Source organism: Numenius arquata, chromosome 2 (genome assembly GCF_964106895.1).
Source record: "Numenius arquata chromosome 2, bNumArq3.hap1.1, whole genome shotgun sequence".
In the NCBI taxonomy this organism is placed as follows: Eukaryota; Metazoa; Chordata; class Aves; order Charadriiformes; family Scolopacidae; genus Numenius; species Numenius arquata.
The window spans coordinates 129,364,535-129,380,205 of NC_133577.1; the positions used below are offsets into that span (position 1 = coordinate 129,364,535).

The following is a 15,671-nucleotide window of genomic DNA, read 5'->3' on the forward strand; positions in this document are numbered from 1 at the left end:
ACTTAGTCCTAAGCCAGCAAGCCCATGAAGGCTGTGGGAAAGGTAGAAGTTTAGACTAGATATTAGGAAAAAATTCTTCACAGAAAGAGTGGTCAGACACTGTAATAGGCTGCCCAGGGAGGTGGTTGAGTCACCATTCCTGAATGTGTTTAAGAGCCGTTTAGATGCGGTGTTGGGGGATATGGTGTAGGGGAGAACTTTGTAGAGTAGGGTTGATGGTTGGACTCAATGATCCTAAGGGTCTTTTCCAACCTGAATGATTCTATGATTCTATGAATTGCTGCTTTCAAACCCAGGGGAGATTCACTTCTCTAAGTACCGTTCTGACATTTATGCCTGGATTTAAGAGATCAATGACGGGTCCTGCTGCCATGCAAAGCTGTGGACCCAGCCCAATGGGGCCTGAAAGACAGTCAGAAAGACCCCAAGCACTAGGAATTGCAGCTTTTAGGGATACGAATGTGTAGTTTAACCAGCCCCAGTGGTCTGTAATATTACTCAGACAGGAAGCATCCTGGTGCTGGAGATAAAACCTGGGCTGCAGTAAAGAGGGAGAAAGCTTCAACACTGGGTTGGAGACTTGCTGCACCTACCTTTGTAATTAAAGCATGGAGGCTCCAAGGCAAGCTTCTGGTGAGCATTGGCAGCTGGAGTTTGCTGCATTAAGCCAGGAAACTTTGCTCACTATAAGCAAAAGTGGGGTGCACGATCATTTAGGTTTGGACTATGTGGACTTTATTTGGAGAAACGACTCTGCTTCTGCCGATCCCTCACTAGAGTCTGTGGAAATTTTGTCCTGGGTACACATCAAACTGTTACAATGAATGCACAATGCACTGCTGACCTTCTACTCTTCCCAGAAGGCAAGTCCACCAGCCTTCATGGGCTCTGGGAAGTAACTCAGTGCAAATCTATTTCTTAGTGAACTTGGAAAAGCACTTTTCTGTATCAAGGACCAATATGAGTACACCAGTGCTGCATTAGAAAACCATGGGAGGTGTTAGGGGTGTCCATGGGATGCTTACCTAAAGATGCTCCACTCAGGCTCAATCCTCAGGATGGTTGGATCCTCGACATATTCATACTGCAACTCCTGATGTATCTTGGCCTTGTCCACTCTCACGGACACCTTCACCTTCTCAAAGCCTTCATCTGAGGCAGTGGTGTTGCAGACAATGTGCTTGGTGGATCTCCTGTGAGCAGAAGCAAATTAAGATAAACCAGGTGCTACCAGCAGCAAAACCAGCAGCTACTTACTCTTACGTTCTGTCACCTCAACCTATGCACTGTGAAGTGGTGAAACTCACTGTTACAGGAAGATGCCGTGAATAGTGTGACACATTTATCCGAGGAAATGACATTGCCTTTTAGTTTAACTTTTTAGTTTAAACTAAACCACAAGCGCCATCATTTCTCAGGTCTCAGAGTGAAAACTGAACCCCAAGGGAAGTCCAAAGCAGACCTCTCTCCAGAAGTATTTCTGTGTGATTAAATACTTGATGGATGTTTCCTTCCTGTCCGCAGACCTCTGCAGCAGCAGCTCATAAAAAGGGGAGTTTGCACCTCAGCTTTCCAGTCTGGGGTAATAAAGTTTACCCTGCATTAGGACTGTAAGCCTTGTTTAAGTGCAGTTTGCAGCGTGCCTGGGACCTTCACATGGGAGGTGCTAATGTAGTGGGACGCATTTTATGATTATACTCAAAGAGTATTCTGCATAAACCTTTCCTTTTGGGCAGGGCTCAAAAACAGCTTCAGGTCTGAATTTTGCAGTGGTCCTTGCCTTCCATAAAGAGCCTAAAAGCCAGGCTCCAAACACCCTCAATCTTATACCACTAGAAAGGATAAAGCAGGGTGCATCCTTCCCTTGCAGCGCGGCAAACACCTTCACTGACTGCAAGACCCTGAAAGACCACGCTCAATCCCTCCTAAATTTCCCCAGTCTCTTCAGTAAACAACTCCAAGACGCTGTGGTTCCCACTTGGCCTTTTAAACCACAAGCTGTGACTTCACCCTCCTGAATTGTAGATGCTGGATCACACCACAGTCCTGACAGGCGGCTAAACAGGTTCCCCACAGCCAGAAGAGGGAAGGGCATTGCCCCAAGACAGTGGTCCCAGGTTCTCCTGTGAATGGGCCCTTCTTCTGCCAAGGACAGGCTGGGAGAAATGTGCCAACTTCGTCTGCAGCCTCCACTGATCCTGGCAGCAAAATGTGTTGTGCTGGGTAGTTTTGAGCTGTGGGAGCCCCTGGGAATGGGATTCAGGCTCATTCTCACAGGGATCAGGGAACATTCAGCAGGTAACACTGACATTAAGCCTCTCTGAACTGCAGCTGAACAGGAGCCAACCCAGAAATGAAATGTTGTAAATCATCCATTTCTTAGTCTACAGGACTATTCTGGGATAAAAGGGAGGTGTTTTAATACTTAGAACTGATGTTGTCAGATTTTGTCGTCTCTGCTAAAGCAGGGACATGAAAATGAATCTTTTAAACGACATACTCTCAGAGTAACTAGCACAGCACAGGACCGTGGAGAATTGTAGTGAAATTTGACAAGGGGCCATAGAAAAAAAAAAAACCACATCAAATACCAATCAAAACAAATAAATCCTAGTCTCCCACCCTGAAATGTGCACACTAAGGTTGTGTCCGGTGCAGAATGAAAAAGTCCCATTGCTGAATAGACATGGCCACAGGCAAAAGAGACACTTGAGGGACAGGGTGTCTGGGCTGCAGAAGAAGTCTCTTGACTATAATTGCTCACATCTTTCAGACTTGGGCACGTACAATAGGAAGGACTCATCTGTACCTGTAGAAGAGGCAGGGCTGTCGCCCAAAGGTCACGACGACATTGCTGCCCGCATTGAGGTTGTTGCCTGTAATTGTCACCTGGGTGCCACCCGACACTGGTCCCCGTTTCGGCTTGAGATCAGAGAGTGTCAGGGTCTGTGAAGGCAAAGGGTCATGTTGAAAACACAGCAGAGGTAGCTTCCCTCTGTCTTTTTAGTGCTGTAGAGAGGTAGGCACCCCCCAGGGGTCAATCATGTGTTACCTGGACTTAAGAAGATGACCCTCTCTTCCAGCCAATAGAGGAGCCTAGGATGACACCAGTCTTATCATAGACACCCTGCTTGAATGCCAAGTTTGGTGGGATGAATTCAGGCCTAACCCTAGTCTGGTCTCCTCACCTCTACAAAATTTGAGAAATACTCTGCGTTAACAAAGTCAGTTCCACATCTGGAGCAGCTGGAGCCATGATCTCCCACCTCCACTGCTCATTTAACATGACCCAAGTGTCTATTTTGCCATCATGCAATGCCACCTCTGCCAGATAACCCGGGTCTCGAACTGGCTCCAAACTGTGGAGCTCACAAGTGATGAAAATGACGAGGTCTCAAAAAGATTACTCTAAACCCCATTGATTTGATGAGGGCACAGGACCTGCTGTATCTCTGTGTCCACAGAGATACCCCCTGTGCTCATGGGCTTTTTCCCTGTGAAGGAGGAGAGCTGTGTTTCAGAAGAGCATGTGAGATCATGTCTTGCCTCTCCCACATGCCCACTGCAGGACCCCAAATCTTTCTCTTTTTATCAGACTTGGATGCTGAGACAGTCTAGTACTGCATGAGGGTCCTGCACAGATACAGCACAGCAGTGCTTATGGTGAGAGGTACTCTGAGATATTACAGCCACAAAAGGAGCACTGTCCAGATGAACACCTTTTTTTCCTTTTTCTGCTGATTTCCTGAGCTTCTTTTCCAAACGCAACACAATGCTGTGTTAATATATCAAAAAGGGGCACCATTCCTTTAGGGGCTTCAAATCTTAAACTTCTTTTTCTTGTTCTCCTGCACTCCCTTCTTCCCAAAATCAAGATAAAATACATGCACTCTGAAGGCACAGATCACCCTCTTACCACAATGCAGAGAGGAGACATCCATTTTCAGGGAGAAATTTGGAGTTACAGTTTATTCTTTCATTTGCATTTTAATAGAAAAACTTTCCACTCAGTCCCAAGTGAAAAGCTACTATATGCATTTAAATTAAGATTATTTTTTCCCCCTCTCTTTAAGAACGATGACACAAATGCTTGAAGCTCTCCTCAGCTCCTCTGAACAAGCAGGTACATCACGCAGTCACCTTATTGAGCTTTAGAGACCATTAATCTGTGGTTATAAAACCACCTGACACACACCACAGCTCCCACTTTCACACACACACACAGAGCTCTCTCTGTCCCTGTCCCCCTCTGGCTAATCATTTTGAAAAACAGCAGCAAAGTTTCCACTTTGCCTTTGTTCAAAATGAAGGTGCCACATGGAGAAAGAGCTGAACATGAAAATCAGACATACAGCTCTGTAGAAAAATCCATTGTCGGAATTGGACAGTTCTTGTGTTTAAATTCAGCTGGTTTTGACATGATAGTTTGGAAACAGTTTTGCCTCAACAAGTCCCTCATCCATTACTTGATGAAGGTTGGGAGGATATATATGAAGGAAGAAGAAATTAAGAAACAAGAAATGCCCTGTTTCTTATACTTTTTTGGGGGGGGAATATTCTCTAACAGCTATTATTGGGATTAAAAAATGCAGGAACAGTATGTAGATACAAAAGATGGACTTCAGTACGTCCTGCTCCTCCTTTTTAGGGTACCACTTCATGATGCAATGGCAACTCCACTTTAATCCCTTATTGACAGCCACCCACACCAGTGCAAATTACTGCTGACCATGGTGGCTGCTGCTGGGAGATGACCTCCCACCTGGGAGAAAATGGGTTGAGAATGGCCTCCTTGGTGCACATAGCCCACACATCAGCACTGCGGCTCAACTGCTTTACAAACCAGAAAGGGACATTTGAGTTAAAGACCCAAAGCCCTTGTCCAACCTCTCAATGGGTAGATAAACAGCCTGTGCCCTTTTGAGGGTCTTCGCAGACCAGAACTATACTGGCAACGCTCCTCAACGAAGCATTGCCCTATCTCATGCCAATCTTACAAAAGGGTTTGTGGCTAAGCTTTCAAAGTTGTAATAAACCATTAATTATTCACAGTGGCCTTCATAAATATTGCACAGCGTGTTTGCAGTAAAACTCAGCCTCCAGACTGTTTACCATTTTCTCGCTGGTGAAAGGTGATGGAAAATGCAAGGGGGTCTAGTGGATGTGTAATAGGCTGAAGTGGATAGTGACAATGAGGGAAAGAGGCCAGGAAATCTTCTCTGCCTTTCTAGGGTTTTGCCTAATTTCACAGAATCACAGAATGATATGGGGTTGGAAGGAACCTCTGGAAATCATCTAGTCCAACCCCCTGCCAGAGCAGGTCCACTCAGAGCAGGTTGCACAGGAACGTGTCCAGGTGGATTTTGAATGTCTCCAGAGATGAAGACTCCACACCCTCCCTGGGCAGCCTCTTCCAGAGCTCTGGCACCCTCAGAGAGAAGAAGTTCCTCCTCAGATTTAGATGGAACTTCCTGTGTTCCAGTTTGTGGCTGTTGCCTCTTGTGCTGTCACTGGGCACCACTGAAAAAAGACTGGTCCCATCCTTTACTTTCCTTCAGTGCCTCTTCCACAGAGGTAGTCCACAGAGAAGATGCCATCAGAGCTATGTCTAAACTGACCTCATGGCGCATGTCAAGACCTTGGTTCCCACTTCATTCCTCCCAGGGACAAGGGCAGAGCAAGACGTGACCCAGACACAGCTGGTGCACCTGGGTTTCCTTTCCATGGTTTCACCAGTAGGGGTGGAAGGGAGACCTGTTGCAAATGCTCTCCTGAGACAAGGATTTTAGGAGCAGACCCAGAAGAGTTGCAGTCAGAGTAGCCCACATCACCCGCGCTTAGTCATACTATTCTCTTCCAAAGCCAGAACAAAGGCAAACTTGCCTGAGTGTCTGAATTAAAAAGTGAAGGGAAATTGTTTTGGATTGAACGACCATGGCAATAATCATAGTAATAAAATTAATAACTTAAAAAAAAAAAAGAAAGAAATTATGTTCCTTTAGATCATCATAAATTTCATTTCAGCCTGCAACCAAATGCTATGTTTCCCTTTTGGCTTATTGAACCCTCTAATGCAACTTGCATTTTTGATCACAGATGAGCTTAAAACAAACAGCATTTTGAATTTAAAAGTTCTGGTTAGGAATGTGGAGAAGAACTGTTCTAACATCTCTAAGCTAAGCTTCCTCCTTTTTAAAACACTGAAGCTAAATACTCTGTTGAGTTCAAAATATCATCTCTTCCAATTCTTGCAGGAGAGGGCAAGACTGGAGCTATTGGCCAAATTTGATCATGTTTTGCTTCAAGCCTTTTGAAAAGCAATTTTCCAGAGGACTCAGTATGCATCAGAAAGCAACATTTATCTCCCATGCGATGTCCTTCCTTAACTTTTCAAACGTCTTCCTTCCCTTAAAGCTGCTACCCACACTTGCAGGATGCCGAGGCACGTTGTGATGCCTGCAATAACATCTCTACCCTCCTGGCAGGAGTGTCAGAGGAAGCCAAGCCGTGCCAACAAACACAGCTCCCGCTACAAAAGCAACGGACATGGGAGAGGGCATATGATGGGCAGGCTGGAGAGAGTGTGCATTTTTTTTCTGTCTAGCACGAAGGTATTGAGGTATTCAGTGGAGAAAACCCTGTTGGCTTCACGCTCGTGCACGGCTGGGATAGCTGGCAGCCAGAAAGCCAGCAAGCGGAGGGAAAAGCTGTCACAGACGGACACGCATGATCACAATCGGACAGTGATTCCAAGAGTAGCAAAGGTGACACGCTGAAGTGTAATGTCCTGGAAAAAGCCCTTCTGTCTGCTTAGTGGGGGTGATCTCTCAAGGTGTTTCTTTGCCCCCACCACTGTAGCACCTGAGTGACATCAGAAAATACAGAGAATAGAGAAATTCCTGTAGCTCAAGGGGGAAATCTAAGATATTTGCTTCCATTACCAGTTCCCGTTACCATAAAAAAAGTGCTCGGGCATGTGAATAATTTCAGAAAAGACCCATTCCCTTGCAGGCGTTGAGGGCCTTTGACAGGAACAGAGAGACCCTCTCATCTCAGACCTGCACAGATCTGCACAGATCAAGGCCAGGCAATGCTTGCATGTCCCCAGCAAGGGGCCTTAGAGGAATAAGCAGGTCTCTTGGACAAGGAGTGTCAGGAGAAAGGGGGAGAGCGGAGAGAAAAACCAAGTCAAGTGTGCAACATATGTTAGGCTCTTGCAGAACTCTTTCTTGGCAAAGTGACATTCTCAGGCTGAACTTGCACCTGTAGTAGTGCAGAATCAGGCCCAGAGGCCCTCTGACTGGTTTGCAAGCTGATGTCCCAGACAGAGGGTGTAGCAAGATAATTTGCCAGCCCCAGAATTGTCTCCAAAAAGAGGAGTGTGCTCTCTGAGTGCCACCAGCAGACATTGCTGACTGCAGAAAGCCTGCTAAGGGTGGCTACTCAAAATAGGAATCCCTTTCCTCTTCTTCTTTGGGCATGTCTCACATTTGGGGATGGAGATGCAGGCCGTTCCAGGAGTACTGACTACTGCAGGGAGATTAGTGGAAGTTGTACATGTGATCCCACCATTCACCATCCCCATGGACTTTTGACTTCATCCCCAAATTACTCATGGCGTTCTCTCTCCAAGCCACATACCCTTCCCACTGCCAGACACATGACGAGCAGTGGCAGGAGGAAGCTATGTAAAACAAACCAGGGTGCTGGTATTTATGGCATCCAATCCCATGGAGAGCTGTGCACTCAGAGGAACATCTTGGACTTATGTCTGGCCTGCATCTGAGACTTGAGAGAGACCTGGGCTGAGCTGAGGGTAACAACCCAAGAGATGCTAGGCTTTGCCAACCACAGCTCTGAGAGCAGATATTTGCTGTCCTGAGTCCATCCCTCCAAGCATGAGCGTTGCAGTGAGATCCCACTCTTACTCACGTGTAGACATCACCCTTAAAAGCTAGCTGAAGCTCAAACTTGCTTGAATCATGGAGCCCGAAACAGTTGCCCACTTTCACTGCTCCCCAGTCATACACTACAGCTCACCCACAGCCTGGCTGGTGAACTGGTCCCTCCTGATCTGCTTCTCCTGAACACCCAGAAGACCACCTAAAGCAAACACCCCTTGAATGCTACATCTTGCAGAAATACCTGCCACTGTTATGGTGACTGCCTGTGGCCCAGTAAATGGGATTTTTTATCCTTGCTAGCAGAAGGCCATGGACTTTGTAGTGACACATCGCAGGGTCTGAGGACGTCTCTGGGCTTGCCATGCCCTGAGCTGGATGTCCCTCTCATCACAAGTGTCCCATGGCCAAGGGTTCATGACTGACCTGCTTGAGCTCAGCGCTGGGGACACCTGGCATGGCCAAGGGCTACCACCCCGAGCAAGCACTGCCCAGCAAACACGAGCCCTTTGTGTGCCCAGACTGGGAACTGGGCAGCTCTGCCACTGGTGCTGGGGACCATGGAGAAAGGAGCATTTGGTGGGGAGAGGGGGAATGAAGATACCCCTGGGGGGACCCAAGAGTGAGGAGGAAGAGACCACACCATGGACATCACACTCCTCCTGCTGAAGAGCTCAGGGTGGTAATGACTAGTGGCAACCCCAATGTTTCTGCTGTAGGACATTAGTGCCTTCTACTGTAGGGCCTGGAATGATGCTGGTAGGGTAAGCATCGCACCTGGGGAAAGTAAGACACCGGAAATTTTTTTCCCCTTTTTCTCTTTTTTTTTTTCCTTTTTCTTTTTCTTTTTTCTTTCCTGTATAGCATTTTTAACTATTAATGAGGATTTTCTGTACTAATTTGGACCATGGCTGTATGTAACCAAAACCGGACTAATAATTTGGACTATTATTAGATTGTTAAAACATTAATTAGCCAACCTATTTTTGCTCATAATGAGATTTTGAAAGGAAATGGAAGGAACAAATTGGTGCGCTCAGGACAGCAGTGAAAAGCTCAGAAGCCGAATATGGTCAAGGACAATGGATAAACGCAGCAAAGTGAAGCAGGGCCCAAGGACCTTCAGGCCCAAGCAGAACTTCTCACAGAAGCTTACCATAAAGTAGTAGAGCTGTGAAGACCTGGCCATGAACTCTGGTTTGCACTCGGCCACGCAGATTTCCACGAATCCAGCATGCTGGCTGGGCTTGGCCTCCCCCATCTCACATACTATCCTGTGGAGAAAATACAAACCAGAAATAAGGTTTGATGGTCTGAGTAAGATGGAACTGGAGCAAACAGTCCACACTGCTGGGAAACAGAATGTAGATTTAACCCACCCTCTTCTTTCCAATTCAGTATCCAAATTGTGGATTCTTTAAGAGTGTATTCTTTAAAGAGTGGTGGGTTTTGGCTGCTGGCACTCGGTGGGGCAAGTGCTCAGCTGGTGTAAATCAATATAGCTTCACTTCAATACATAGACAAATGCTGGGCTGAGGTCTGACCCCAGGGGTCCCTCTGTCCTCCAGCCTTGCATGGTGGGTAACTTTGCAGCTGTAAGGTTTAATGATTGCTCCCGTGTGGGATAAGCTGCTTTTTGGGACTGCTGTCCCACAAACTGGAGTTGGTAGGCTATATGCCATGAGGATTACCTAAATATGCAATACAAATACAGTAATAAATGGATTCTTAGCTCCTGAGCTGTTAGTGAGGAATGACATCTTCCATTTCTCACTTCCAGAGTTGTGTGGAACTCCCTAGAAGACCCTACAGATAGCAATGATGGTTATTAAAGTGCTGTGGCCCACTGTCTGCCACACACCCAACTTACTGCTCTGCTGGGATGTACCCTTCCACCAGTGGTTTGCATTCCACTCCAGCCACTTTGACATGAGACGCAATATCTCTGAACTCCAGCCCCAGATTCTCCCCACGGATGGTCACTTTGGTCCCCCCTTCTCGAGGGCCTGTCACTGGATTGATCTGCAGAAACAAGCCAAGAAAAAGGAAAATAATCAAGCCACCTGTGTAAAGACATCAACATCTTCTCAGGTGAAAGAAGAGGCATATCAGGTCTCTTTGTGACCACTGGAGACACTCATAATTATGAATGCTGAACAGCTGAGGGAACAAGCCTACTCCAGATACATCACTAGGACCATCCCCTTGCAAATATATATCACACATCTCCCAACTTCAGCGTATCCAAAATTCTGCCCAAGATCTCTTTTACTCTCTTTTGGCTACTTGCAAAACATCCAGAGATGAGTAGGAGTTGTTTTCTAGGTAGGAACAGGGGTTTCTGATGGTGCAGCAGAGCTCTGAACCTTATAGACATGAGCCATGGAAAGGCAGGAGTGGGACATGGTAGAAAGAAACGGGAGACAGAACAAGAAAAGGACACGAATGGTTTCAGCCAGTCACTTTAAATCCTAAATTCCCATCCCAAAACACATGGAACTTTTGATCTGTTCTGGAGGGAGATATTGGTCAGGCATCACAAACTTGAGCTGAAAATGTCCACCTAAAAAAATGCCTAGACACAACAGAAAGAGCGTGTCAGGTTAGATCCGGAATGGATGGATGGTAACTGAGACAGCAGCAGCCATTGCTCTGTGCCAACACATTTCCAGCTCCAGCTGCCCTCACAGGAGAGCTGGGGCCAAGGGAAGGGCAGACATGGGAGCATGGATGGCTTCTTTGTGGGTGGGAGAACTCTTGACTGGGAAACCCCAGAGGTCTAGATTGAGATGAGTGGCCATCCCAACAGCCCTGCTGGCTGCTGGTGTGATGTTTGCATCCCAGTCCGGACCATCACCAGACCGTAGCAAGGGTAGGATCTCCATGTCTTGCTCAGCAGTGGCTGTGTTGGGCAGCAGAACCAAAGCACCACCTGGATTCCAGAGCTCACCTCTCCCTTCCATTGCAGAGCCTCACCCTGCACCCAGAGTTGTCCATCTACAATATATCTGGCCCATGCAAAGGGGGTATGAACGCAGGAAAACACCCTGCATCCCATCCATCACTCTTGTTCAGAGCCAGGTGGAAGTTGGCATTGGAGTAGTCTCCTCAATGTTCAAACAACCCAAAAATCATGGGGCTGGCCCTAAATTGTCTCTGTTCTGCCCTTCCAATTATTCCCCATGCCCACAAGCTGTGCCACAGAACTGGCCAGTTGAAAGGGGCTTCAAACATTGCTTTCAAAGGGTATTCCCTGCTGGCCATTCAGGATGCCACGGATGCCATCTGCCAGCGTTGGCAAGGCTCTCTCCACGGTGAGGAAGGGGAAATTCCCTGTCTGAGGTCTGTACCCGCTGGCCGATGGCTCTGCCAACTGAGAATCTAGGGCTGGCAGCTAGACCCTTGCATAGCATTCAGACTGGCAGGGAAAGTCAAGGCACTGGCACAAGCAAGGCTGCTTTTGACTGGTTCCCAGCACTTAGTCTGGCACTGGGGTTAGCCCAATTTCCACCCAGAGCCAATTTTTAGAAGGTCCATCCTTAATAAATGGCAAGAGATGTTGGCACTTCTAGGGGATATTTTATTTTAGGTTATTTAATTTTAGGTGCTGTGAACCACCTCCTGAATGAGTGTGTCTTCGCTCTCACTATACAGGGAACCTAGAGAGATTAGTAATTTAATAGCACAGATGATCACAGACAAGTCCTTGCACCTGTAGGGTTGTGTAACATAGACACAACCTCTGTAGCACAACACCCCTGCAATGGCCTGCTCTCAGGTCCAAATACCGCTTGAGTCAGGAAAATCAGAACCATGGAGGGCTTATTCCTACTCCAAAAGTCAACAAGATAGTTAAGTCCTAAAGAGAAAATAGCACAACATTCATAAATCTGACAGGTGAAATGATTATTTGGGTTGGCTGGAGATTTCACCTTTGGATGAGATTGACAGACAAGCAGAAAATAGATAAAAAGTGAAAGTAAGAGAGAAGGAATTATCTTAAAAAATGAGAATGAAAATGGGATTTCTATTCCAGGAGAAAGGAATATAATACTGATTGTCTCAGTTGGGGGCTTAACATTGAAAACTTGTTGAAAACTTGAACTATTTTCCAAACATTTTCCAAAAATGGCAATTCCAAAATATTTTCATTCTGAATGATTAACAAATATCTATTCAAGCAAAGTTTTCTGTTTGAAATACTTATTTTGCTGACGTCAGCTCCTGATAAAACATTTTATATGAATGATGCTGGAAGGCTAGAATATATCACCATACCAAATGCAAACTACTCAAAATGAAGACAGAAATAAAAGCTAAAATTCCCAGATTTTATTTTATTTCCTTATGTTTTAGACACACTTTGCCAGTGAAATGCTTTCCCTGTGGAATATTTTGGTTCTGTCTTGTGGTATTAAACTTGCCACCAAAAGGTTTTCACTTGTTCTAGTAAGTTAGGTGTCTAGTAAGGTAGGTTTGTGGTTAATTAAGGCTCACCTATGCTTGAAAGAGCTTGTTATCACTGGTAGTACATCTCATAGCAGGTCAAAAGAGGACTTTTTTTCTCGTATGACTAATGTCATTACCCTGCGTAAAAGAAGATGTAGCGGTGAAAAGGAACATCTTGCTAGAAAAGTCCTTTTCTTTAGATCTAGGGGTGAGTTTGAGACAAAAGTTTCACTCAAGAAGTCTCAAAATATCTCAGTGGAAACATTATCATCTTTCTTTCATCTCTGTCTAATGCATGAAATTTTTAAATATTCTTGCTATGACTCAAAGAGCATCAAGAGGAAACTTCCCAGAGTGAAGCCAGCACAGCACCTCCCTGTGCCATTTTAATTTGTAAAAGCCAGCTTCAAAACACGCTTATTTCCTTAGAAGTGGAGGGCCTGGGATTATCCCAGGAGCACGTGGGAGGTTTTTTAAGCGCAACTCATTGCGCTCCCATAGACGCGCACCAGAAGAAGGTGTTGCTGCTCTGTTTTCACAGTGACAGAGAAGGAGCCTGTTTCTATCACAGGTGCAAAAACGTGGAACGAGACCTGTCAGTTTTGGAGAGGAAAACACAGGCAGGGAAACAAAAGCTGCCAGGAAGCCTCAGCTTTCTCTGGAAGACCCGGAGCTGTGACACCACATCACCATTTACACCCTTGTGCTGCAGCTTATCACTCTTAAAGGAGGTTTTGTGGCTCAGCGATTCTCTTAAGTCCTTTAATTTCACTGAGTGGCAATGTAAATGCAGGAGCTAGGAAATAAGTACAGGTTGTGGGAAGCTGTGTGCTCTGTGTGTGTGTGTACACGCCTGTGCAAGCATGAGTACACGTGTTGTTCCTCCTCCTTCGCCTCCACAGACACTGCCCTGGCTCCTCGCCAGATGCTCCCACCAACCGCTCTCCACCTACGATTAGCTGCGATATATACCCAGTCACTTGAGATTACTTCCACGCTAATGGCTCAGAAAAAGGCTTTCCAAGAGCTACTTATGATTGCACCAGGCAGTTGGAATATTTCATGAGTGAATATTGGAATGATCTGTTGGAGCTCTGGGAGCTGTTGGAGGAAATGCCAGCAGAAAGAGAAGTACATCCCTTGTGCAGCTGTAGGGTGGAGAGTGAGTGCTTTGCACTTCATAAAGAGGCTGTAGATGCAGAGCTGGGGTCAAAACACAGCAGAGAAACGTGGATGGAGGTTCAAAACATCATACTACTGCATGGTCAGGTCCTTGTGTTTTGGACTTCTGCTTTAGTTGGTCATCCCTCAGCTTCCCAGTACCAAATTCTATGAATCTGTGCAAAATTTCTGAATCTTTCCCAAGGTTTGAGAATCTGAAAAGACTTAAAAAGGTTTCCCCCAGCTCCCAATAATTTTCAAGGCCTTAAAGCTGAACTTTCAGATGTAGCTGCTCATTCTGGCTGTTTGGGTTTGGTTTCGCAGCTTCAGGTCATTCAGGTGAGCTCAAAAATTACCATCCCCTGATAAATCCAAGTGCCACAGAGACCTTTACCTTGGAAACATCAGAATGAGCCTGGAACTCCAGAAATCCAAATGTATGAGTACTTTGGGGACTGATGAATGTCAGGAAGATGGATCAAAACACAAGCACAGGGGTTCTTTTCAGTGGCATCTGGGAAAACCAGATTCTACCCATCCTTGGCTTTCACAAAAATCTCATGCATGGACATTGGTTTAGGGCTTGCTCATAACACCCACACTTTTTGATTCTTAACCAAATACAATTGAAAAAGCCTTTCTTGCTTTCTAGGAAAATAACCCACCTAATTATTCATATTAAACCACAAACGTGGAGGCTGGATTTTCCTCCTTTGCATTTCCCCTTATCTTCTCTATCTCATTTTCCCCTTTACTTTTCTCATTTGCCAAACAAGGCCCTGGCCACCCTGGAAGGGTACTCATGTTAACCAAGGTGATTGAGAAATGCTTAAGGCAGGAGGCAGTTGGTAAGGATGGAGCCCTCACTTTCAAGGCTTAGAACCATCTTGTTGCCTGCTCTGTGACCCTGAAAATGGTGCCCGTCATTATGGCAAAGGCATCCTAAGACAGCAGACAAAAATCACATTAGAATGGAGGCCTTATTTCCCTCCCTTGCCTTTCTTTCCCTTCCTCTGCTCCTTCTCGCTATGGTTTTTCTATTCTCTTATTTCCCCTTTTCACCTTTGACCCAGCTCTTCCTTTGGCTCAGTCGACACATTCAATAGGAAACCTTCTAAAGGACACTTTTATGCTGCAGGTTCCTTTCCCCCATCCTTGCCCTCATTCTCTCTTTCTCACTTAATAGGAAAGTTCCAAGCTTTATTTAGTCCAGGCTTAATTCCGTCTTCTCCTTGAGCTTTCAGTGGGGGAAATCTGACAACTGTACAGGGCTTTGTTCATTCTATGTGGACTTCTTTCACCATGCAAAGTCAGCCAGGCAAACAGAAGAGTGTTACTTTGTTGGAATCAGTGGAGTCTTGTTTTTTTCTGGACATAGACTTTGTCTGTGCCATGCTGCTGGGAAGCATGAACTACAACCTGCACTCTTCCTTGGCCTCCTGTCAGCAAAGCTCAAAAGACTCTGGGATCACTCAACGTCTCCTTCTCAACCATCTCCTTCTCTCTGGTTTTAAGAGACAGTTGCATTCATTTGATTACCCTCACACCATCCATTTGAGATGCCCCAGAGCATCTTGTCTCACCTTCAGCTGCTACTAAAGCCTTCATGTCACATCTGCCAGCCCTATGTGAGCAGGTCAGAAGCTCTGGGGTTCCTCAGATTGCACTAGCAGACTGTGTTCATGCAACTGATTCAAGACTACATTGACTATGGTGGGAACTCTGACACCCTGCTCACCCCTGTGTTGTATACACCAGAAGTTGTGTGCCTACCTTTGAAGGCCACCATGGTCTACCATCCCCAAGGTTGCCTGGAGCTTTGCCTGATCCACCAGAGTTCAGCCCTGACCTTCCCCTCACCAACCCAAAGACAAATCAGAAAAATAAACCAAGGAAAGGGTACGAGAGGGAGCACGCCAGCTTCTTGCAGATCCATGACTTACATCCGTGATCTTGGGGTTGGTGCATTTGCCCTTGGTGCTGGACAACTCCAACCACTGGCTGTCTTGGGCTGGGCAGTGCTGCTTCAACGTGCACTGGTTCTGCCCCTCACACCAGCCACATTCGAAGTCTGGGTCGGCTTTCAGGCACAGTCCACAGCTGTCCCGCATGGCCCCACACTTGTACAGGTGAACTGCAGGGAGAGGAAAACAAAGAGGA

General features: G+C 46.2%; 1 protein-coding gene across 1 annotated transcript in view; it reads right to left on the minus strand.

Annotated features, from left to right (window-relative positions):
• The window catches only part of PLXNA4 (plexin A4), a 444,814-nt gene that overhangs the window by 64,819 nt on the left and 364,324 nt on the right, over positions 1-15,671 (minus strand). The window contains exons 11-15 of the mRNA XM_074168893.1: positions 15,455-15,645; positions 9,772-9,923; positions 9,058-9,175; positions 2,810-2,946; positions 1,026-1,193 (exon numbers count right to left, since the gene is read on the minus strand). Of these exons, the coding sequence (XP_074024994.1) occupies positions 1,026-1,193; positions 2,810-2,946; positions 9,058-9,175; positions 9,772-9,923; positions 15,455-15,645 (766 nt within the window). The remainder of the gene's footprint in view (positions 1-1,025; positions 1,194-2,809; positions 2,947-9,057; positions 9,176-9,771; positions 9,924-15,454; positions 15,646-15,671) is intronic.